The sequence below is a fragment of the Carlito syrichta genome, unplaced genomic scaffold, assembly GCF_000164805.1.
Source record: "Carlito syrichta isolate Samal-C Ts95f unplaced genomic scaffold, Tarsius_syrichta-2.0.1 Scaffold288883, whole genome shotgun sequence".
NCBI lineage: Eukaryota > Metazoa > Chordata > Mammalia > Primates > Tarsiidae > Carlito > Carlito syrichta.
This window is the reverse complement of record NW_007232979.1, coordinates 137,105-161,333: the sequence shown is the minus strand read 5'-3', so window position 1 is coordinate 161,333 and position 24,229 is coordinate 137,105. Positions and strand designations below refer to the sequence as shown.

Sequence of the window (24,229 nt, the reverse complement as noted above, 5' to 3'; positions counted from 1 at the left end):
TGCCTCGGGACTCGTGAAAATACACAGCAGTTTTGCTAATGGGGTCAGCGGGGTCTTTGCCAGTAGTGCGTGCTTCAGCACTGGAGGTAGGAGCCAGCCTCAGCCTCGGCGGTGGTTGCTGGTAGAGAATGTCAGTGGGACTCTAGAGATGTGGAGATGCAAGTGCTATTAGTTCCCTGGGCAGGATGCAGTCTGGTGCGGCTACGCTCTCGATATGGCACCTTGAAGCTGTTTAAGGGCCTGGAGGTGTGTGGAACTCAGCACGAGCTCCCTCTCTGGAGCAACGCCTTGGCTCGGTCTCCAGGCGGCTCCCTGTGGTAGTCTCAGGGTCCGCATGAGTCTAGGAACTTTGCCATGGCTAGGATGCAGGAGTTACAAGTGGGAATGGGGGCTGCTGGGGTTACTCACTCACCCTTTTGCTGCATTTGGAAGCCTCTACAGGCTCCCAGCATATCCCAGCCAAACAGGCTGTCTCCCTTACCTCTCCTTCCTTGCTTTAAGGGTTTGCTGCCACTTCTGTTTAACTAGAGTGTTCTCTTAATTTATCCGAGGTGGGATTACTATTTTAGTTCTGTATGGAAGAGGCAAGTAGCAGATGTCTCTAGTCAGCCATCTTGAAGGCCCTCCTCTGTATTAGTGTTTTACACATTCGATGGAAGAGACTCAAAATCTGCAAATGTTTAATCCTGAGTGCAAAACCTTTACAAATGAACAAGACTGCTAGAACTCCATTAACACATTATTGAAATGAAAACAAAATCTAAGACTATAATATCAATTTCTTCTTGCATACAGTAGTAGCTGAAATCTAGAGACCAATTTGAGAAAAGATATACTGAAAAACAATATCCCTTAAATAAGACAAAACTGCAAATTAAATCCATAGAAATTAGGTAGATCCGTTTATTTTTTGTATATTTCACAAGTTTAATTTTGGAAGAGCTATTCAACATATTTCAGCATTAACTGCCAACTCTCTAGACATGTTTAACAAAAAGGCATTCCTCTTGACCCTTTTAATACAGTGTCCTATTGCATCACAAATGCTAGAGATGCAGTAACAGATTTGAGGACATAATATTAAGGAAGTGAGATGTTTTCTTCCAGCTGCTATATAGTTGATAAGTAACATAAAACAATACATTAATGGCTATCATGACCAGTGATTTGCAGAATAAAACCAGTAGGCCTACCTACTTAGAATGCCGGAACTAGTAAAACTGTATTAGAATCAGTGTTTTTATCCTTAGATTAACAATGACTGAGATTTCTTTGATCCCAATTTTACAAGGCCTGGTGAGAGTTGAGGGGAGGAGATATAGGGGAAGACAGGCAGTGCATGTGAGTTAGAGTTGGAACAGTGGCTCACGTTGGTCATTATTCAGATTGTGATATTATTTTAGAAAATTAAAAATGTGCCCTAAATTGTGGCATGTTGGAAAGGATATTTAAGAATAATCAGTGCAAAATGCCATTTAATGAGTGCCATCAGTGAGCTCTTATAAGGAATTATCAGAGTTGGGGGGTGGTGAGGCAAGAGATGGTGAAAGAAGTTAAATGAAAAGTGGAAAAAAATGTTTAAAAGTTGGGGGATGTGAAAAGGCCAATGGAGAAACTGCTCAGAAGTGCTCTTCCACAGGCCACCTGCTCCTGACCACCAAACACCAATTTTAGAGCTCAATTTGGATACAGTAGTAGTCCCTCCACCATCTGTAGTTTCACTTTCCATGGTTTGTTACCTACAGTAAACTGTTTGACAATATCACATGGAAAATTCCAGAAGTAAAAAATTCCTAGTGTTAAACTACATGCTGTTCCAAGTAGTGTGATGAAATCTCTGTCCTTGCTGGGATGTGAATCATCACTTTGTTCATAGAATCCATAAGCTACTTGCTCATTAGTCACTTAGTAGCCATCTTGGTTGTCAGATTGAAAAAACACAGCATATCAAGGGTTTGGTACCATCTGAGGTTTTGGGCATCCACTGGAAGTCTTGGAATACATACCCCCTGGGTAAGGTGGGACTACTGTATTACGTTTCGGCTGTGAAAAAGCTTCACTAATTTGGATTGAGAAATACAAGCCTGATTTAGTAAAAAGTATCCATAAATATTCAGAGGTATTTTGTTTCATCAAGTAAAAAGAGCAACTAATTCCAACTGTTGAAGTAGTATCAAGTAGAGGCTTTGCCAGGCTTGCCATGATGAACGGTTAAGACATATTTTAAGGTCAACAGCACGAGACTATTGAATAACTTGTATACTACAAACATGATCCTTCCAGTTCACTGAAATAATCCAACAATCCTTATTATCCCAATTTGTCAAGAACTGTAATTATTTCAGACAGATGTTATTAATGTTTCTCAAAACTGTACTATCAAAAGTGGGAGCTACTGGACATAAAACAGGTAATTTATTTTAGACTTTAGCCAGTTTTCATGAAGTATTCGTTACCTCTAATTTCAGCTTACTCTAACACTGATTTATGATAAACAGGACAATTATTAAAATCAGTTGTTTCTTAGGCTACAATTTTGAAATCACAGAAATGCAGTTAAGCACATCGTCAAAATCTGCACTCAACTGATGATCAAACAGCCTGCAAGTATGTCCTCAACAAACTAAGCTTTGGGGAAGAACAAAAAGGGAAAAATCTAAAACCTCTCTATCCTAAGCACCAATAATGGAGGCTAAGCAATTTTACCTGCAAATCCTTCATGACAGCTCTTTCCTAATGAAAAATCCTGAGGTTTAAGCACTGTGACTTTATAGAAGGCAGGTTGGCTTAATGAGGAAATTTATTTTTAATAAAAAAGATAATCAGCAATATTTTATTTTGGGCACTTACTCAGCATTTCACGATCCTCAATAAGTTTTGAGGTAGATCAAATATTTTTAACAGTATATTTGAAAACAAAAATTAAGGAGATGTTATGTTACTTGTCCCAAACCGCAGGAGGAGCCCTATCACAGACAGGAATAACATGGTCTCTCTAATCTTTCCGATTAATTTTCTTTGATGTGTGAATTTAATGGTGATAGCTTGCAAATATTCATGAGTGTAAAAGACTAGATAGAATTCTACTTTGGGATATTTTTTAATTCTTAAAAGTTGATTCCATAATGAGTATACACATTGTGGAATAACCTAGTTGCTCTCATTACAAATATATACATAACTGATCCTTACAATTACAAATGAGCACAGTACTGATTTTGCTGCTTTTCTGTCTTTTGGGGTGGGTAGAGCAGGAGCTTTCCTCAGAGCACTAGGTAGCCTTTAAGTGAAGGTGCTATGTTCAAGGCACCATCTACTATGATTTGGAAATCATAGGAAAGCAGACACAGAATTGGAACCAATATCCTGAAAAGATGTCTGGATCCAAAAAAGGGGAGGCTCTGTACAAGTCAAAAAACCTGTCCCAATAGTCTATTAAGGTTCTAGTTAGATAAATTACAAGTAAAATTAAGTCGATATTTTATGATAGTGACACCTATTGAAGCCAATACCTATTTTAAATATTAATAAGTTTTGTCATGTAAATTACTCTAATTGTCACAAGCCTAATTCACTTAGCTCGCCATAATTACTTAAAATTATTTACCAAAATTCAGCTCATTTTGACACACGTTCTTGGGCCACTCTTTGAACTATTTGTTTCATTATAAAGTTCCTTTTATTTAAACAACTCTCAAATATTAGTAATAATAAAAAATTAAGAGTGGTTAATTAACAGATGAGAAGTTAGAAGGAAAACACCAGTATTGTGTTATAAATTACAGCATTCAGCAGAGCAAATTTAAAGAGTAAGGATATGGACATCTATGCTCCATATAGACCAAACACACCAATAGAATGGTAATCAAAGAAGCAAAAACAACAAAAAACCCCAAAAGGCAGGGGGGTGCACAGAAGGCAGAATACTGAAGTCTTTTACACTAGTGTCTCCAAAGTTGAGTGTGGAAGTAAAAAGTTTCTACATTTAAAAAGTTTATATAAATTATATGAATTGCAATTTTCATAAAAGTCAAAATGAAAAGTTCTGCATAGGACAAAAGATATGCCTAAGCAACATATCATATTTGCACAAGGCCACTGAATGTCATGGATATTAGTAACAAATGAAAACCTTAAGTCTATGACAGACTAAACAAAGATTTCAGTTTGGTATTCTATAAGCCCGAGATTATAAACTATTCTTATACAAATGCTGTAAAGATATAGTTTTGTGTAGGAACTCTTGTGCTTCTTATTGGCACATGATCTACTTTTTAATATGTGAAATTAATACAGACATTTGTGAGAGGTTGTGCAAAACTATTGTATTTACAAAAATGGCACAAAAGTGAATTCAACAGTCGATGCACATGCACACTTCATTCACATCTTCAGCAACAAAAGGTATTCTAACACTACAGAACTGAATAAGAATACTAGCTTCAACGGCAGCTGTTAAGCATTAGAGTCACATAAGTTACACCAGAATGGGCAAATATTGCCCAAGTAAAGTTCTACTGTTAAAGCTGAAACAGGTTTAAGGCCATTCAAGGTCAAGCAGAGATACAAATCTATTGGAGCCCCATCTATTTGTGTTTGATATAAATGACCTTTCTTCTAACTTGTGGTCTTAAACTTCTGTTTTACAAAATCCAGGATACAGAATAAATCAATACAATAGAGGTTATATTAAATAAGAGTCACATACAAAGCTATAATTAAGGTGAAGTAATGAAAGCCAAAACATTAAAAATGTTAAAACTTGCTTGTTACTTGTTGGAACCGGTACTACACTAGGAGTTAGATAATATATACAATTATTTTCAAGTAGATTACTTATGTTGCTCTAACATGTCCTTCCCATCAGTGCACTGTTAAACTAATCAAAAACTCTACACATGTATATCCCCTTACAATAGCAGTACACTACTGCTACCCGCAAAGCTGTCAGTTTCAAATGACTTAGTGAGTGAAAGGAAATAAGATGTAGATAAGTAACATATTAGGGAGAAATAATGGGAATTAGAAGATTCATGCAGTTCAGCTCTTTTAATCAGCCAGCCAGCTTGCTAGCAACAAGGGATGGTTTTCGTTGAGGAAGGTCTTGTGGAGTGGGAATGTGGTCACCAGTGACCTCCGTCTTATCAGGAGCTGCAGTAGGAAGTTGCTTGTTCTTCATTTTTGCTTTAGCCATGTTGTAATCGCCAGAATCAAAATATTTTTGCTACAAGAAAAAAAAAAAAAGAATTCAGATTACTGTTTAAAGCTTTCATAAGCAATTACACTGATTTAAGATGTAGACCTTGTTGCTCTTTTTTTTTTTTAGTTGCCCTTTCTTGCAGAAGGTATCCAAGGAAGTAAAAAATATTATAAAACGTAGATGTGACCCCGTCAGTATAAAATAAGCTGGGGTAAAAGTGTAAATGGAAATATCAATTAGATGAAATTGCTACACCTCTGTATTGAGTTCCAGCATAAGTCAACTGAGAGGTCAAAAGACCCCCTCTTTAGGTTTTCTTGAACCATTCTGTTTTTGACATCAAGCTATCTGGGAATAAAAAGTCTTAGACTCAGAGAGAAATAAAAACTTTTAATTTGCTAATGAAACAACCAGGCTGAAATTCTTGCTTAAATTATTTCATAAATAAAACACAGAATTCGCCAACTTGCATTTAGGAAGTTGCCACCCACCCCTACTCGATCCTACAGTTATTAAAACTATTAATATAGTTACCGGTATTCTGTCCATTAGGACAAGTGTTTCTGCAAGAATTCAAATCACATTTATCTGAGCAGTTCACTAAAATCAAAATTGTAAAAATAAAAATGTTAGAAAAAAAGAAAAAATAAACTCACTGGAAATTAACTATCACTTAGAATTTTAAAAACGCACATCCCTAATCTACACCTCCTCCATTTTTCCAATAACGACACTGAATAAGTACAACTATTGCTCTTTTTTTTTTAGTTGCTCTTTCTTATTAAAATACAAATTGTGATGCGTGCCAAAGATCAACATTAATACAATGAATCTACTTGTATCCCAGAGTCAAACAAATGAATCTGCCAGGTTCCGAGGTTACTCTTACTGAGTACCTGCTGTACATGAGGAACTATGTGTGAGATGGGATCAAAGACAAAGATGAACAGTCAAGTAAATCAACTATTATAATACTGTCTTAAGGACACAAGGTGCTTGAAGCAGGGGAATCTAACCTCAGTCTGAAGTTAGCAAAAGGAAATAACCCAGGTATAAATGAGGGCCTGGGCTGGGCCTGGTGGCTCACGCCAGTAATCTTAGGACTTTGGGATGCTGAGATGGGAGGATTGCTTGGGCCCAGGAGTTCAAGATCAACCTGGGCAACATAGTCAAACTTCATCTCTACAAAAACAAAACAAAAAAAATTAGCTGGGTGTGGAGGCACATGCCTGCAGTCCCAACTACTCTGGAGGCTGAGCCCAGGAGGTTGAGGCACTTTGATTGTGCTACTGCACTCCAGTCTGGGTGACAGAGTGAGAGCCTAACTCAAAAAAAAGAAATGGAAAGAAAGAAAGGAAATCCTGAAAGAAGGGTGAAAAGAAAAAAAAAATCCATAAACTTAAGGGAGATCTCATGCGGTAAAATGAAAGAGCTGGAAACACAGCTTAATATAAGACTGTCCACTGGCCCAGGGAAAGAATCTCATCAGCTGCCTCCCTCCAGGGACTATTCTTTGATAAGCTAGATCTGATCCATGGCCAAAGGATCTAAAGTTAGAAATTGCTTCTCATGTGTCACTATACATGTATCATACAGAGCAGTAACAAGGAAACTTGGACCAGGCTCGTTTACGCCTTGCTACAACTTCACTTCTTTATGATGTTTTTTAAAATGAACATAGAGGAAAAAAACCCATGTACTGTATTAAAGAGCTGCTTCTGAGTTTAGTAGCTTCTGTGGGAGAACAAAGTAGGCTGCCAAATTTCTTATTTTGTCACAAGCACAAAATGAGAAATTTAACAGCGCAAATTTTAGGCAGATTTCCCTCAATTCAATAAGCTCAATTTCTACTATAGTAAGCAAAAGTTTATCATAAGGGGATCTCACTTAACTGTAGATCAGGCTACTCTGCTTGGGGAGAAGAAATTAAATCTGTGTGCCTAGAGGTAAAAACTAATCAATGCTTAACAATTAGAACTGCCCTAAAAAGCATTAGGTTACCACAAAGGGCAGTGAATCCTCACATAGAGATTCTGCAAAGACAATGATACAACAAAGATGTCAAGAGAAAAAAGTGAATGCTTTTAGGTAGAAAAGTGAACTAGATCAATATTTCTCATATTAGGATTCACAAATGACGGTCTAAGAGGATGATACTAGTTGCCTTTAACAATTTTCTAAGTTTTGTGGGTTTTTAATAAAAATATTTAAAAATTAACAGAACATTTTGGATTATCAAGATGACAATGTTATAAAAGCTTCCACTGAAATTTATGGGTCATATTTACATCAGTACCTATAAATGCACTGACACTATTAAGTGATCACTTAAAGTGACAATGTTTAACTTTGAAGCCCTATTTCTTAAAACTGGATTCTCAGTTTTCTTGGGACCTCAAAAACTTCACGAATATGAAAAAATCATGGGCTACATTGCTTTTGACATCTTCTCAGCTCTGACAGTCTTTATAGTCACTGTGTACATGGTCACACAGTTAAAAACCTAATAATAACACATAAGATTAACCTCATAATAACAATAAGTATAATATAGTAAGGAAAATAATAACAATATCTAATCCAATCTTATCAAATGAAGGAACTGTTAAAGATGTTAAAGATGCAAAGCTTGCTAATCAGTGACCGAGGGAAACTAAAACCCAGAACTCTGTGATCCAGACTTTTAAAAAAATTAAACATAAGAACTTATTCACTGACATTCTGGTATAATACAGAATCATTCAAGAGCACGCTTTTCAAATTCTATGTATTTCTTGACTCGGTGGCATTTTCTTCATCCTCAACTATTTACATCTACAACACTAACTCCAAGATACAACTTAGATAAATTCTGACTTGAATATACTTGAAAAGTCATTAATAGTCAAAGCTAGAGGAAAATTACGATGACAATAGCCCCAATATCAGAAGAAAACCTATTAGCCTAAGTTAAGTTGGAAATTAGCAAAGGAAACATTACCTAAACACTAATAACCAGTCAATTCCTAAATTCAAATACGGCAAAGAAAATTATATATTTCATAACTAAGACACACCAGATAGGATCATTTTATTAGACTTGGTACATGTACATTCCACATAACTAGATGTATAATGAACATAGTCTTCATTTTGCTTTTTCTGTTTCCTCCCCTATATTATGATCTTTATATTTTTAAATAATCATATACTAATTATAATTACAATTATAACTGTTGACTTACTGCAATTTATTTAACTGTTTTTCTGCTGTTGAATAATGGTTCTGCTTCTAATTATAGTTAAAGCTGTAAGGACTATCTTCAAAATATATTTAAGTTTATATTGAATTATACTCTTAGAAATTATTCATTCAAACATGAACATTTTAATAAACCTTGATCATGCTCCCTTTCCAAAGTGAGAGTAATAATTATAAAAAGTTTAAACACAATAAAAAGCATACTGGTATTACTAAACTTCAATCTTACCAATAGGTATTATTTTAAATGTTTTTAATTTAGTTGTATATATATTATGTATTCATTTACATTTCACTGATTTCTATTTTAGATAAACATTTTTCTCTATGTTTAATAATTACATTTCATCCATTAAAATCCTTTATAAAGGGGCACCTTAGTATTTTTCTTGTGTACTTAAAAGTTCCCTCTGATATAGTATAGATATTAACTATCATTTTTGTAATAATTTCCCCACTTGAATATATCTCATGGTATAGGAGTTTTACATTTGTATACATTGTAGATAATTTTTCTTTGTCATCCTAATATTTCAAAGCTGTCAATGCTATTCTTTCAATAAGATTAAAAATACCATTCCGTTTTTTGTCACTTTAAAACATAATTTGTTAAAATATTATTTTGGGATTTGATTTATTTGGGAAACAATCCATATGTAACTATAGCTAACACACATGGACATGGTTTTGTAAGCAAGCAGCAAATACTAGTATAGTTAAGGATTTATTTAAGGAGAAACATGATCTGACATCTCATTCACAATACGCAATTCTCTTCCACAAATCTTATTTCATCCTTCCCTGTTCCCTGTAAAGAATTTAAATATGCTTAAGCTGAAGATGGAACTCTAATTTTTTACAGAATAAAGAAAGAGGTTAGAAGAGAAAACTTAAGGAACACATAGGCAGCATAATCTCAATTCAGATCTCATTACTGAGATAATGAAATCTACCTCAAAAAGCATGACAAATTTTTGAAAATGTTTCCAATAATTTGAACTACAAAAGTTACAATGTTAAAATTCTATGAGAAAAACTCTGACTGTGAAACATACTATATAAAGAAGATAGCAAAATGTGCTCACTTTATCCAAATAAAAAGCCTCTGGCTATTTTATAGGAATCATCTTTAAAGTAGATAAAATTTAAAATATGGTTAGAAGGATAAATACCAGGTAGTGGTTGCTTTTGGAGACGAAGGAAGGGGGTTATATATACACATACATGGTAAGTTTCAACTATATCTACAACATTTTCTTTCTTACAAAAATAAAACTGAAGTAAACATGGCAAAATATTAATATTAAATCTGGGTGGTAGGTACATTGGCTCTGTTATTATCATTATCTGTACTATTCTACACACTTGAAATAGTTTATAATTTAAAATGTTAAAGAGTTGTAGATTCTAATTATGCTTTTTAAAATAAAGAGTGTAAAATACCAGGGAAAAATTCATCATATAAGGACACACCTGACAAGGTACAGAACCATATACGCAGACACTCATTCCACAATCTCTGTAGGCACAGTGAGTTCATAGGGCTTAAACGTATGAAAAGATTACACACGAGAACTTACCCCTTTCTGTAATCGTTTCCTTAAGAAATCTGAACCTCCAGGCTTTTGTCCCAGATGAGGATACCTTGCTTTTAATTTTGCTTCTTCAGCTTTTTCTGGACTAGTCACTTTATCTTCCATTTCCTGAAATAATTTTAAATAAATTACTTCTCTATTACAACTCAGTTATTTAAAAGAATTCACCTTTTAAAATCTGGACTCTGATTTCAGTTGTCGAATGCAAAGTAACACAGCATCTAACTAAAAAATCAAGCACAGAAGCCTTTAAAACATCTCTATCTTGTTTTTCAAATGATCCATGTGATAACTCTATTATAGCTGTGATGCATGTGTAACACCCCACACACTGGATAAAAATACCAAGATAGCTCAGCTCTGAAGTCTTGCTTGCCATTACTTTCCAGTCATGTATAATACATTTATAGTTAGTCACCTTCTATGGAACTCTTCAGTTCTTTGCCTATTTTTAGAGAATTTTCCTGACACCGTTAAAATATAAAAATTCTTTTTGATCTCCTGTTTATCCAAAATTATATATAATGACATGCCTCAGATTCTTTATCAGAAATTAACAGCAGCCTTGAACAAATTAATATAAATGACGCTGATATTTGTAAAGGAGAGAAACATTATCTTTGCCAATCTTCACACCTGTACATATTGTTGCCTAATTTTTCGTCGTGTTTAAAATGACAAACTGTTCATGTCATAGATCCCATTCTTTAATGTATTAAAAACCAGTTTTCTGACAGGACTGTCGATTTCTTCAGCTTCTTCACTTTTTTTTTTTGAGTTGGAGTCTCACTCTGTCACCCAGGCTTGAGTGCAGTGGAACGCTCACGGTCATTGCAGCCTCAACCTGCTGGGCTCAGGTGATCCTTCCACGTCAGTCTTCCAAGTAGCTGGACTTACAGGCACATGCCACCACGCTGGCTAATTTTTAAATTTATTGTAGAGATGAGGTCTCGCCAAGTTGCCCAGGCTGGTCTTGAACCCCCCCCGTGGGCTCAGACAATCCTCTCACCTTGGCCTCCCGAAGTGCTAGGATTATAGGCATGAGCTACCATGCCCAGCCTAGCCTCTTCACTTTTAACTCCAATCTTGATTTAGTCTTTTTTCTTCCAAACTGTCATACGTTATAAGGAACCAGTGTTTATCACTTCATGACAAGGACTGCAGAAGAAAATCCAGAAAAAACTGTCCTAGGTGGGTAGGCCTGAGCAGCTGGCAAGGCACACTCTACCTAGTGAACTCATCTCTGCACACAAGATCAGCAAAATGACACACACCTGTATATCTTGAGTCCTCCAGGTTTTTTTGTTTTTTTGAGTTGAAGTCTCACTCTGTTGCCTCAGATTCTTTATCAGAAATTAACAGCAGCCTTGACCTGCTGGGCTCAGGTGATCCTTACGCCTGGCTAATTTTTTGATTTATTGCAGAGATGAGTTGCCAAGTTGCTCAGGCTGGTCTCGAACCCATGAGCTCAGGCACTCCTCTCACCTCAGCCTCCCAGAGTGCTGGGATTATAGGCGTGAGCCACTGCGCACAGCCTTCTTCCAGGTTTTTAATGAACAGTCAAAAACCAGAAATGTTAAACTCATAAATACCAAACCTACTGTTCTTGTTTAGCAAGCAATTAATTTTCCTATCTAGGAATTGGAAAAAAAAACCTTAATAATGTCTTTGTATATATTTTACTCAAATATATGTTCTATGTTTTATTCACTTTATAAATTGTCAATCTTCCTTCATCCCAAACAACTTCTTCATGTGTCATGCCTTCATTTTTAGTTCTAGAGAATTTTGGGGAAAAAGTTCTTGCTGTCAAATATATTTTGTTTTTGCTGTGGGGCCTCTTTTTCTAAGTATGCTCTTTCTGCTTCACAATGTTCCACTTTCCTCTTTTATGCTAAAGTTTCATACACCTATGTTAATTTTTGGTCTCTTTACAGTAGCCACATCACTTATTCACTTGAAGTACACAAAATTCAACTATGTGCACTCAGCTAGATATAGAGAATTTAAATAGTAGTGGTGATTCTGCCAGTAATTCCATTCAAGAAGGGCACGTCCCAGAGAAATCAAGTGTGAGGTATGTGATACAAACCTATCATTCCCACATTAGTCTCTTGCCCTTGGGCATCTTTCGGAGTTACCATGTTGTTTATCACTGCAATGCTTAAAAACTCAGCCACCCTACACCACAAGCCTGCTACCTTAGACGGCCCTCAACTGACGAATCACCCTAGTTAGCTGTTCGGCCATTGGACAAAAAAGTGACTATCTCCCCTACTGAGAATGGAAGAGACAGACTCCAATGTAATTATGCCTTCTCTGGGATTTTTTTCTTTTTCCTCTCTCTCTCTTTTTTTTGAGCCAGAGCCTCATTTTGTTGCCCAGGCTGAAGTGCAGTGACAAGTTCTTGGCTACTGAAGCCTTGACCTCCTGGGCTCAGAGGGTCCTTCTGTCTCCACCTTCCAAGTAGCTGGAACTAGAGGCACACGCCACCACACCCAGCTAATATTTTGATTGAAGTAGCAACAGTCTCCCCAAATTGCCCAGGCTGGTCTTGAATCCCTGGGCTCAGGCAACCCTCTCACCCCTGCCTCCCAAAATGCTGGGATTTCAGGCACGCGCCACCGTGCCTGGCCTCAAGGATTTCCTTCGAGGGTGATTTTAGATATACGTGAGTTGTTGCCTCACTAACTTTAGAATCAAACCCATGCAAGGTGTGACTACACCATGCTCATGACCGAAGCCAGAGAAATAACATCAATTTCACCGCACAGCATCTCTGAGGCTCAGCCTTTACTGCCGGCGTCTACTGCAGGCGAAGAATGTTCCCAGGGCTGCAACTCAAAAGCGGAACGGGAAAGGGGCCTACTCTTGCGCTTCCCTGCACAGCTGATTTAAAATGATACTGGCTGTAAAGGGCCCTACACTGACAGCCACCTTCAAATTAAGGGTGTTAACAGAGTCCTACAATTCCACTACAAATGTAGCTTTCTTTGATTTGAAATTGTTCTCCTGAATCTATGAGAGATTCCATTGAATTCCTTATATGCAGGTAGCAGCTTTCTTTAATTTCCACATTTAATTTTGCCAAAAATGGCAGACATACATAAGGGAAAAAAAAGTTGTACACAATTTTGGCATTCTCTTATTTTCTTTCTTAAAAAAAAAAAATTTTTTTTTTTTTTTTTGAGTCAGGGTCTCCCTCTGTTGTCCAGGCTGGAGTGCAGTGGCACAATCAAGGCTCACCACAGCCTCAACCTCCTGAGCTCTGGTGATTCTTCTACCTCAACCTTCCAAGTAGCTGTGCAGCTCTGAAAATTATTTCATTCAAAATGTCTGCACTGTGCTCAGCAACAGATCAGTGCACAGGGAATTGGCCTGTATGATCTGGGCCTAGCACTACCACCTTCTGGCAGTGGACATTACTTCCTTCCAGCCCGGTTCTTCACCTGCACAATAGGTGCTCTAGAAGTGAGGCCTCCCTGCCCTCATCTCCATGCAGTTCTCCAGCATGCAAGGAGGCTGGGATCGTGGGAACAGAAGTTATCCAGGGTCTGTTTCCAGCCCCTCCTGTCCGTTCCCTCCCTCGGACCCAGCCACAAGGGGAAGGGCTCCCTTTGTGCATGAAGTCAGGTGAGATGGGGTGTCCTGCCTCCAGGGCGGAAGATGACTCACCGGGCTGTGAGCCAGGCACCCTGGGAAAGGCCAGGCCAGCCTGAGGCCAGAGCCCCAAGGAGCTGAGGCAGGGAGGAGGGGGCAGGGCCTTCCTCAGCTGAAGATAAATCCTGGGAGCTCTCAAAGCCCTGTAGCCAAAACAGGCTATTTTCCCCACTTACTGCAGGGCCAGAAATTTTTCTAATCAGGCCACCAACAGCCTAGGGAAGCTTCAGGTACAATGGGCACACACCAGCCTACCCATCTGACCTCAGCCTCTGCCTCCTGCCAGGCTGGTCTCTTCAGCACTGCCTACCCACCCCAGGCTCATCTCCACCTCTCCATCTTGGTTCCCCTGCCTGGGCTGTCCTCCTTGCTCTTGTTCAAACCCCGTCTAACTTTTAGGCTCTGCCTCTTACAGAAGTCTCTTTTATTTTATTTGTTTTAATTTTTAGTGGGGGTCTCACTTTGTCACGCAGGTTGGAGTGCAGTGGTGTGGTCACAATCATGGCCCACACAGTCTCAACCTCCTGGACTCAGGCAATCCTTCCACCTCAGCCTGCCAAGTAGCTGGGACTATAGGCGCACACTACGACGCCTGGCTAACTTTTTAATTTTTTCTCATAGAGACAAGGCCTCACTACGTTGATTTTTTAATTGTTTTGTAGAGAGGAGGTTTCACTATGCTGCCTAAGCTGGTCTCAAACTCCTAGATACAAGTGATCCTCCCACCTTGGCCTCCCCAAGTGCTGGGATTGGCTGAGCTCAGTGGCTCAGCCTATAATCCCAGCACTTTGGAAGGTCAAGGCAAGTGGATTGCCTGAGTCCACGGCTTCGAGACCAGCCTGGGCAACCTGGTGAGACCTTGTCTCTATAATAAACCAAAAATTAGCCAGGCGCGGTAGTGAGCACCTGTAGTTCCGGCCACTTGGAAGGCTGAGGCAGGAGGATCTCCGGAACCCAGCAAGTTCACACTGGGGTGGCCGTGAGTGTGCCACTGCACTCCAGCCTGAGCGATAGAATGAGATTCCAACTCAAAAAAATAAAATAAAGTGCTGGGATTACAGACATAAACCACCACATCCAGTCTCATTTTTTTTTTTTTTTTTTTGAGTTGGAGTCTTACTCCATTGTCCAGGCTTGAGTACAGTGGCACGTTCATGGCCATCCCAGCATCGACCTGCTGGGTTCCAGGGATCCTTCCGCCTCAGCCTTCCAAGTAGCCGGAACTACAGGCATGCGCTACCACATCCGGCTAATTTTTTATCTATTGTAGAGACAAGGTCTCACCAAGCTGCCCAGGCTGGTCTTGAACCCGTGAACTCAGGCAATCCACTCACCTCAGCCTCCCAAAGTGCTGGGATTACAGGCTGAACCAGTCTCATTTTCTTAACAAGGAATACATTTACAGGTACATGTACATATAATGCATGCTCAATTAAATTAAAATAGTTTCTACTAAAAATGTTTGGGCAAAACATCATCTACAGCTGAAAATATCACTCAGATTATTTAGAACAGATGTATAACAATATATATTTATAGCATATATTATGTCCTAGAAAAACTAACCAATTCCTGAACTTTCTTGCCAAATACATAGTATAATGCCAAGTCCTTGCTAGTTGCAATTTCCTAACTAGATTCAGAAGTTAACACCAAAAGGGGAAAAAGACAGTAAAAAAAAAAAAAAAAAAGACACAGGTTGAAAGTAAACATTGGGGGTGGATGGCGGTGGAGGAGGAACTAGGCAAATACTGACCAAAACAGAACTAGTGCACTTATATTAATGCCAGGTAACATAGACTTTGACAAAAATCATTATTAGAGACAAAGATTATCTAAATATTCATGCCTCTAATAAAACAGCCTCTAAACATATAAAGCAAAAATGGATAGAACTATTGATAGCTGAAAAAAAAATAAAACAAAGCAGTCAAGATTCTTGATTTTAATTTTGTACCCAACAATTAGGGAATGGAATGCATATTTTTCTCAAGCCTACACTGAAAAATCTACTAAATACTAGGCCATAAAGCAAATCTTGACTATTTTCACCCAGACTACCATTTATGACTGCAATTCATTCACTAGGTTATAAAGTCAATCACGCTGGGTGCTGTGGCTCACGCCTGTAATCCCAGCACTGGGAGGTGGAGGTGAGAGGACTGCTTGAGCCCAGGGGTTTGAGACCAGCCTGGGCAACAAGGCGAGACCTTGTCTCTATAATAAATGAAAAAATTAGCTGGGTGTGGTGGCTTGCACCTGTAGTTCCAGTTACTTGGAAGGCTGAGGTGGAAGGATGACCTGAGCCCAGCAGGTTGAGGCTGCGGTGGCCATAAGCGTGCCACTACACACTAGCCTGGGTGACAGTGAGACTTCGACTCAAAAAAGCAAGGCAATAACAATAAAAAAAACTTAAGTTTCTAACATTTGGAAATTAAAAACACTACTAAATAATTCATAGTTAATTCTCACGGCATGAGAATTAAAAAATACTCAGAGCTCACTGATAATAAAAATTTTACGCTCACTAAAACTCATGGGATACAGCAAGTATCCCTTGAAGACTTTTATTAAAGAAAGCAAAATGTCAATGAGTTGTGCATCTCACTTAAGTAGTTAGACAAAGGATAGCAAAGAAAATGAAGAAAATAAAAAGCAGAAATTAATGAAATAACATAATGAGACTCAGTCTCTACCAAAAAGGTTTTCATTAGCTAGGCATGATTGTGCAAGGCTGGTGGTTCAGCTACTAAGGAGGATGAGGTGGAAGGATCACTTGAGCCCAGGATTTCAAGGTTGCAGTAAGCTAAGACTGTATCACTGTGCTCTAGCCTGGGTGACAGAGACCCTGTCTCAAAGAAAAGCATTAAAAAAAAAATTCAAACCTGGTTTTGAAATTTTACTCTCCAAAGCCTTTGTGTTACACAGCAATCTTGCTCGAATGTAAGTGGATTTATTTAGCTAAGTGGGTTCTAAACTGGTAACACCTGGATATCGTTATAGAGCTATATGTTCATGATGTATATAAAACAAAAATCTTAAAAACTTTAATATTCTCTTCACAAGTACATACGCCCCCCCCCCCCCAAGCATCTCTCTGTATATCCTATACCTAGCACAGGGCCTAACATTTACCAACAGTAGGCATGTGCATTTCTGTGAATTATACTACTGAAATACATTAGAAATCCTTTAAGTAGGCAGGCTATAATTCATAAATATAAAAAGGACATTCAAATGACTAAGGATTACTTTGTAGTCTATTATGGACTGACAATAATTATGTCTGAATGACTGATACTACTTTTCAACTTTCAGCAGAGAAGAGTTACACAGCAACATCAGCAATAAATATCTGACCACTCTAAGCAAATTCTCCTCTATCTGCTCAGCAATATGTTCACTGATGCACTGATTGATGAATAAGTGGAAAGGATTCATGAAAGCCAACAAATCCTTTGGGATACTGCCAGGAAGATACCAATACTGCATCAACCTCTATGGAAAATCACTGTTGTCCTCCTATCAAGTCTTTGCTGTTTGCCCAATGCCTTGCATTTAATGAGTGTTCAATAAAAATCTACTGAATGTGCTGGGTGCGGTGCCTCAAGGCTATAATCCTAGCACTTTGGGAAGCCGAGGATTGCCTAAGCCCACGGGTTCAAGACCAGCCTGGACAACATGGTGAGACCTCCTCTCTACAATAAATCAAAAATTAGCTGGGTGTGGTAGCATGTGCCTGTAGTTCCAGCTACTTGGAAGGCTGAGGCAAAAGCATTGCCTGAGTCCAGTAGGTAGCGGCTGCGGTGACTGGGAGTGTGCCACTGCACTCCACCCTGGGCAAAAGAGTGAGACTCCAACTCAAAAAAACCAAAAAAACTACTGAATGAACAAATACAATATAATACAATTGTTTCCGTAAAGTTAAGAAATCTTCTACACACTTGACAGATTCATCATCAGTTTATCTTTGAAATATTTCATGTTACAGTAAACACAGGTTCAGGAATATAAGTTGGTTAGTAATAACATCTTTCTCAAACAAAAAAGCAGATCTAACAAACTGTTGTATAGCAAACTGTAAAGATAGCTAAGAGAGACACAAACTTTTCTGAGGTATACTTCTATACCATTAAGAATCAATGGTTGCACACAGACCAAAGGCGCATGCTGTGCTCACTCTGAATAGAAAGAGAAAATACTCTTGAGCATTTTAGTGACCAAAGGTAGTACCAAAACAGCCCCAGAAAATACCAGTATTAAGTCTATTTTTAAGATACTGGAAAAATGTTAAAGTAATTTATATTCACTCTTTACTGATGATACATGGAAGTAATTAAAATAGTTTCTCCTCTCTCACCATTCATGAAGGCATCAAGTGTATCTTTTAACTGAGAGAAATATTTTGACAGTTTTAGTGTAGTTATCCTTTCCAAGACATCTCAGCTTGAAGAATATTAAAATATAACCTCACTGGGCGTGGTAGCTCACACCTATAATCCCAGCACTTAGGAAGGCTGAGGTGAGGGGACTGCCTGAGCCCGCAGGTTTGAGACCAGCATGGGCAACTTGGTGAGACCTCATCTCTACAATAAATCAAAAAATTAGCCAGTCATGGCACATGCCTATAGTTCCAGCTACTTGGAAGGCTGAGGCAGAAGGATCGCCTGAGTCCAGTAAGTCAAGGCTGCAGTGAGCGTGCCACTGCACTCCAGCCTGGGCGACAGAGTGAGACTCTGACTCAAAAACAAACAAACAAATAAACAAAACAAAAAAACCCCTCTAGCTCACTTGCTACTGAGATTTTTAAAACATTAAAAGCCACGGAATATGTGAAAAATATAAATATCCATCTAGTTTTATTCAGATTTCTTAAGTGGATCTAAGCTAGCATTTTTATATTGCCATGATTTGGTCCTTCTTCTTGACAGAATCTACCTCTGTCACCTAGGCTGGGGTGCCGTAGTACAATCTAGCTCATTGCAGCCTTGAACTCCTGAGCTCAAGTGCTCGTCAGTCCTTGGCCTCCCAAAGTGCTGGGATTACAGCACTGTGCCTGGCCTATTTCTCTTTTTAACTGCAGAATTAGTATTGCCAGTTGTATGGGAATAGTACTTTGGCAACAGTTTCAACAGAAAAGTTCTGAGGAAAATTCATTCAACCAATGTTTTCTGAACAACACCAAGCACTATGCTGAGTGCTGTGGGAGAAAAAAAAATATTAAGGACTAAAACTGATCTTTTTTTTTTTAAATCCAAATTCCTAACAAGCCGATAAAGACAGGGTTTTATAACCCTATTATCCTATATACTAAAGTTTGTTTTCCAAACTGACTCAAGCATAACATAACATAACAAAGAAATAAATCAAAGCATTTCATGGCTCTGTAAAGCCATCTCTTGGGGACTCCCAGACTCCAGGAACCTCTAAAACACTTACCTATTCTCTCTGAAGCCTGCTACATATAGGCTTTTTTTTCCTAGTAAATATTACTTTTATTTTTTCATTTGTCATGCATTAAAAGTAAAAGTTTTTAATACATTGACATTTTGCTTACAAAAGAATCAACAATATACACTTTAAAAAAGACTTTGACAACGTTTATTAAAGTTAGAGAACATACATAACTTTTCACAATGATCAAGATATTTTTTGCATGGTTTCAGCAAGTGGGACATTTTTATGGTCTGCACAATTGTGCAAAGGGAAAACTACTTGTAGAAAATTTTATCGTTGAGTGTATAAAGTACAAAGTTTTGGGTATTTTGTTTTTAATGGAGCAGGAAATGAAATGAGAAAAGAAATGCAGCTCTATTTTCTTCTTTCTGAGTCTGACTTACTCTGTCACCCAGGCTGGAGTGCAGTGGTGCAATCACGGCCACTGCAGCCTCAACTTGCAGGGCTCAGGAGATTCTTCCTACAGGTGCATGCCACCACGCCCAGCTAATTATTTATTTACTTGTTTATTTATTTATTATAGAGACGAGGTCTCCCCAAGTTGCCCAGGCTGAATCCCTGTGCTCAGACAATCCTCTTGCATCTGCCCCTCAGAGTGCTGGAATTACAGGCCTGAGCCACCATGCGGGCCAGTTGCTCTATTTCAAGAAACAGACCTGCAGGAGCACAATGCTCACATTGCAAGCAAAGAATATGTCATGAAAACCACTGAAGAACTTTATTTTATAATTTACACTAGATCATAAAATTAGACTCTGCATAACAACTAATTCACTTTTTCAGATCTCTTCAAAATTTAAATATTAATGTTGATAAATTCAAGTCTAATTATAATAGATACACATTCCAAGTTGAAGCCTGAATATCAATGTTCCAAAATATTTTGGTATGAGATGTTTAAATGAAAATTATTGGACGTGAAATGCAAACATGTAAACCAACTCTTTTTTTTTTTTTGTAATTGACTTATTTACTATAGAGTTCTTGTGTACAAGTAAGGATTTCCTACGTAAGGGTGCATGCAGGTGAAGTTTGGGCTTCTAGATGGCCCTCACTGCCCCAGTAGTGAACCAGGTACCCTTTGTATAGACATGTGTCCTCCACTCTCCTTCCTCCCTTCCCTAGCAGGATTTCATCTACACATCAACAAACCTGGAATTCCTCGCCTCAATCCTTATTTCAAAAATATCTCCTCTACTGATTTTCAAAATTTCTTAGCTAGAAACTACAACTACCAGTCAAAAAAAAAATCTTTGAATCAACCTGTAACTTCTAAGCCCCCATTCGGGAATGTCCCTCCTTCCCAGGCCGGACCAATGAAAATCTCACATATATTGATTTATGGTTTTTTAAAATTAACGTCTGCCTCTCTAAATTGTATATAACCAAGTTATCATTCAACCACAGTGGGCACATATTCTCAGGACCTCCTGAGGATGGGTGTTCCTGGGCCTAATGTCCTCAGTTCGAACAGAATAAATGACCTTAAAATGTTTTATAGTTGCCGGATGCGGTGGGTCAAGTCTGTAATTCCAGCACTTTGAAGGCCGAGGCGAGAGGATTGCCTAAGTCCAGGAGTTCGAGACCAGCCTGGGCAACTTGGTAAGATCTCATCTCTACAAAAAAATAAAAAAATAAAAATAAAAGCCTAGCTTGGCATGGTGGCACACACTTGTAGTTCCAGCTACTTGGAAGGCTGAGACGGAAGGATTGCCTGAGCCCAGTGGGTCGAGGCTGCGGCGGCCATAAGTGTGCCACTGCACTCCAGCCTGGGCAACAGAGTGAGACTCTGATTCCAAAAAAAAAAAAAAAAGTACAGTTTGGCATCTTTTTCTCACCAACATAAAGCAGGGTGTCCAAGCACTTAAGCAGCTCACAATGAAATCAGAATGATCTGTTTTAAGTTCCCACATGCCTCTTCTCACCAGCGCCCCTACGACCAGTGCATATGCCTCTCTTAGCTTAGTGTTAACAAATCCATGAACTCTCTGCTAAAAACTTTTAAATGCTTTGTCTTCATTTCAGTGGTAATCTAAAAGACAAAAATAAGCATATTCTGGGGCATCGGAATTGCCATCCAGTATCTACATCTACTTAAGCCTAAGCAGTGTTATGTGACTTTTGCCTCTGAACTTTAACAGACTCAGCTAACTACCCCAGTGATTCAGGGCGATGAAAAAAGAATGGAGCTGAATTTAAAATGTAAATCTATCTATGTCTCTGGAGTTAAATGACCCGACAGCTTACTCTTATAAAGGAGAACTGAGTCACCACCTGGCCAGTTTTAACTTGCCGGACACAAAAAGTCCCAGCACTTTAACAATCACTAACATATTCTCAATACACTAGAAAATTTAGTTTCAGCAAAACACCAACTACACTGAATTAAAAATTTAGACTGGCTTTGTTTGTATTTTCATTCTAGAGTGGTATATAAAAGTAAAGAGATAGGAGTTCATGCTTATTTTTAGACTTATGTAATATCCCAATAAAAAATTAAAGTCCAGCCACGCAGAGGCTCACGCCTGTAATCCCAACACTTTGGAAGGTCAAGGTGGGAGGATCCCTTGAAGCCAGGAGTTTGAGACCAGCCTGGGCAAAATAACATGACTCAATCTTCACAAAACATTTTTTATAACTTAACCAGGCTTGGCGTCTCAGCTATTAGGGAAGCTGAGGCAGAAGGACTGTCTGGGTTCAGGAGTTGAAGGTTGCAGTGAGCTATGACTGAGCCACTGCACTCCAGCCTGTACAACACAGTGAGATTCTGTCTCTAGAAAAAAAAAAAAGTCTGATTTTCTTCTCTTAACAAAAGAGTACATACTACTCAAGGTGGAGAAATAATGATTTGGCTCTTACTCCATACAGGGCCCAACAACATACCATTAAATTACAAAGGAGGCTGGGCACAGGGACTCCTGCCTATAATCCCAGCACTTTGGGTGGCCAAGGCTTGAGGACTGTTTGAGCCCAAGAGTTAGAGACCAGCCCAGGCAACATAACAAGACCTCATCTCTACAAAAAAAAAAAAAAAAAAATCAAAAAATTACCCAGGCATGGTGGTGGTTGCATGTAGTCCCAGCTACGTGGGTGGCTGATCACTTGAGCCAGGAGCTTGAGGGTGCAGTGAGCCATGATCATGCCACTATACTCAAGCCAGGGTGACAGAGTGAGACTCTGATTCAAAAAATAAAATAAAATAAACTACAAAGGAATTTCTAGCTGAAAACTTTGGCTTTAATTGAAAGGTTAATTGGGTGCACCAACAATAACCCAATTTTTTAGGTAATCTAACTGAACTTCCAAATAGAAGAAACAGGTAATTCGGTCCATTGGGACACAGAAGTGACTCTGCACATTTTCCTCATTGTTAGGGACAGTGTCTATGCCACAGGCACTTAACATCTACAACCAATCCTCAATTCAAGGAACATCACATCCCTAACACATTTTGGTTTATTAATGACAGCAGTTAAATTAAAGGACCTGAAAGAAATTTTTAATGTAGATATTCATTAACAGAAAAAATGCTATGCTAAATATTAAGAAGCATATTACATTGTTCCAAGTAAAAGCATTTATATTCTAGAAATCCACACTTCATACAAAAATTATTTAGCACATTATTGTGCACCAGAAGTCAAAGATGAGTTTAGTATGTCAGTGTTTAAGACAGGACACCATAGTCATGGGTTTGTTATTCTTCTGAGCTCCTAAATCTCAAGCAATAATGAACTGCACAATAAAATTTTACAATAATAAGTGATACCTAATACTACTATTATTGCAATCCTTAAAATACATGTGCTTTTTTTGCCCCCAAAGCCCATTATTTTTGCAAAGTGCGAAAAGTATCCAGTTACTTTCACTGGATATTTACAAGTAATATGGTGACTTAAGATTACTGCTTATGCTATTGCTGTTTTCTAGTTTTTCTTCAGTCACTTTACAAGTAATATCATAAAATCATTCGATTTAAGAAAAGTTAGCAAGGTTAAGAACATACGGAATGGGTTCAGAACACTAATTTCCAACCTAATAAGGTACATAAGGGCAACATTTAGCAAAAAACCCTCGCAAAGTTCAACCATCAGACCAAGCTCAATTTATGATTAACGCGGTCTGACTTTCTATTTTTATTTTTTGGTAGAGACTAGGTGTCGCTATGTTGCCCGGGCTGCTCTTGAACCCCTGGCCTCAGGCAATCCTGCCCCCGCCTCCCAAAGTGCTGGGATTACAGGCATGAGCCATCGAACTCGGCACAATCTTATTCTTAAGAAAAATCGTTGGCACTCGCCAAAAAAAAAGCTAGGACACAAGACACCACAGACCTTTCTCATTTCTCAGCCAGCCTGGCGTACCCGGAAGGGCAGGGCCGGGCAGGGCAGGGCAGCAGAAACAATTACGACGGAAGGGGCAACCCAGGTCTAGACGCTTACAAAGCTTTTCTACGCACAATCTGAACCACGAGATATTCCTGGCCCAGTCCCCCACTTCGAGAAGATACAAGTTTACAAAATATCCCTGTGTTTCCAAACAAAAAAGAACAAAGCCCTGATCAACAGAGCCAATACAAATGTGAAAACGACCACCTTTCGCCTTTCAGCCAAGTCCCCCACGGGACGCCCCCCGGCCGAGTGGAGCACACGCCGCGCTCACGCGAGGCGCTGCTCACCTCGTGCAGGCCGCTCTACCATCCAGGAGGCAAGCTCTACGACTCCGCCTGGACAGATGCAGACCCTGGGGGCACAAGAGTTGGGCGGCCGGCCGCGGTCGCGCGGCATCCCCGGCCCGAGCACGAGACCCCGCCTTCGGGGTTAACCGCACACTTCCCGCACAGACAGCTGGCGAGGTCTTCGAAAGAGACGATGAAAACTTCCTCAGCAGAGCGCGGCTCACTTGGGAAAAACTTCGGGCTGAGTGCCGGGCTCGCCCGCGTAGTGACACGACGAAGGAATAACGCGACACGCCGCGGCGTCGGAAAAGGCGCGTCTCCGGCAAAACGGGGGGGAATGCCCAGACTCCCAGCCGGAGCGGCCGCGGGAAGCCCAGGCGTGGAGGGCCCCGCCCCCCCGA

At 39.1% G+C, this 24,229-nt stretch overlaps 1 protein-coding gene across 1 annotated transcript; it reads right to left on the bottom strand.

Moving 5' to 3' along the window:
- Positions 1–889: 889 nt before the first annotated feature.
- Positions 890–17,879, bottom strand: ARPP19 (cAMP regulated phosphoprotein 19). The gene is made up of 3 exons (XM_008053937.2): positions 17,819–17,879; positions 10,022–10,144; positions 890–5,224 (listed from the first exon to the last, which is right to left on the bottom strand). Exons 2-3 carry the CDS (start codon positions 10,139–10,141, stop codon positions 5,054–5,056), a joined length of 291 nt encoding a protein of 96 aa, XP_008052128.1. The 5' UTR covers positions 10,142–10,144; positions 17,819–17,879; the 3' UTR covers positions 890–5,053.
- Between the last annotated feature and the right edge of the window lie 6,350 nt (positions 17,880–24,229).

What these genes read in the sequence shown, in the direction of transcription:
- ARPP19 (XM_008053937.2), bottom strand. Translation starts at nt 10,141, where the DNA reads ATGGAAGATAAAGTGACTAGTCCAGAAAAAGCTGAAGAAGCAAAATTA. An exon ending in GGAAACGATTACAGAAAGGG is followed by an intron (nt 5,225 to 10,021) that starts GTAAGTTCTCGT and finishes TTTTTCTTGTAG; the next exon opens with CAAAAATATTTTGATTCTGG.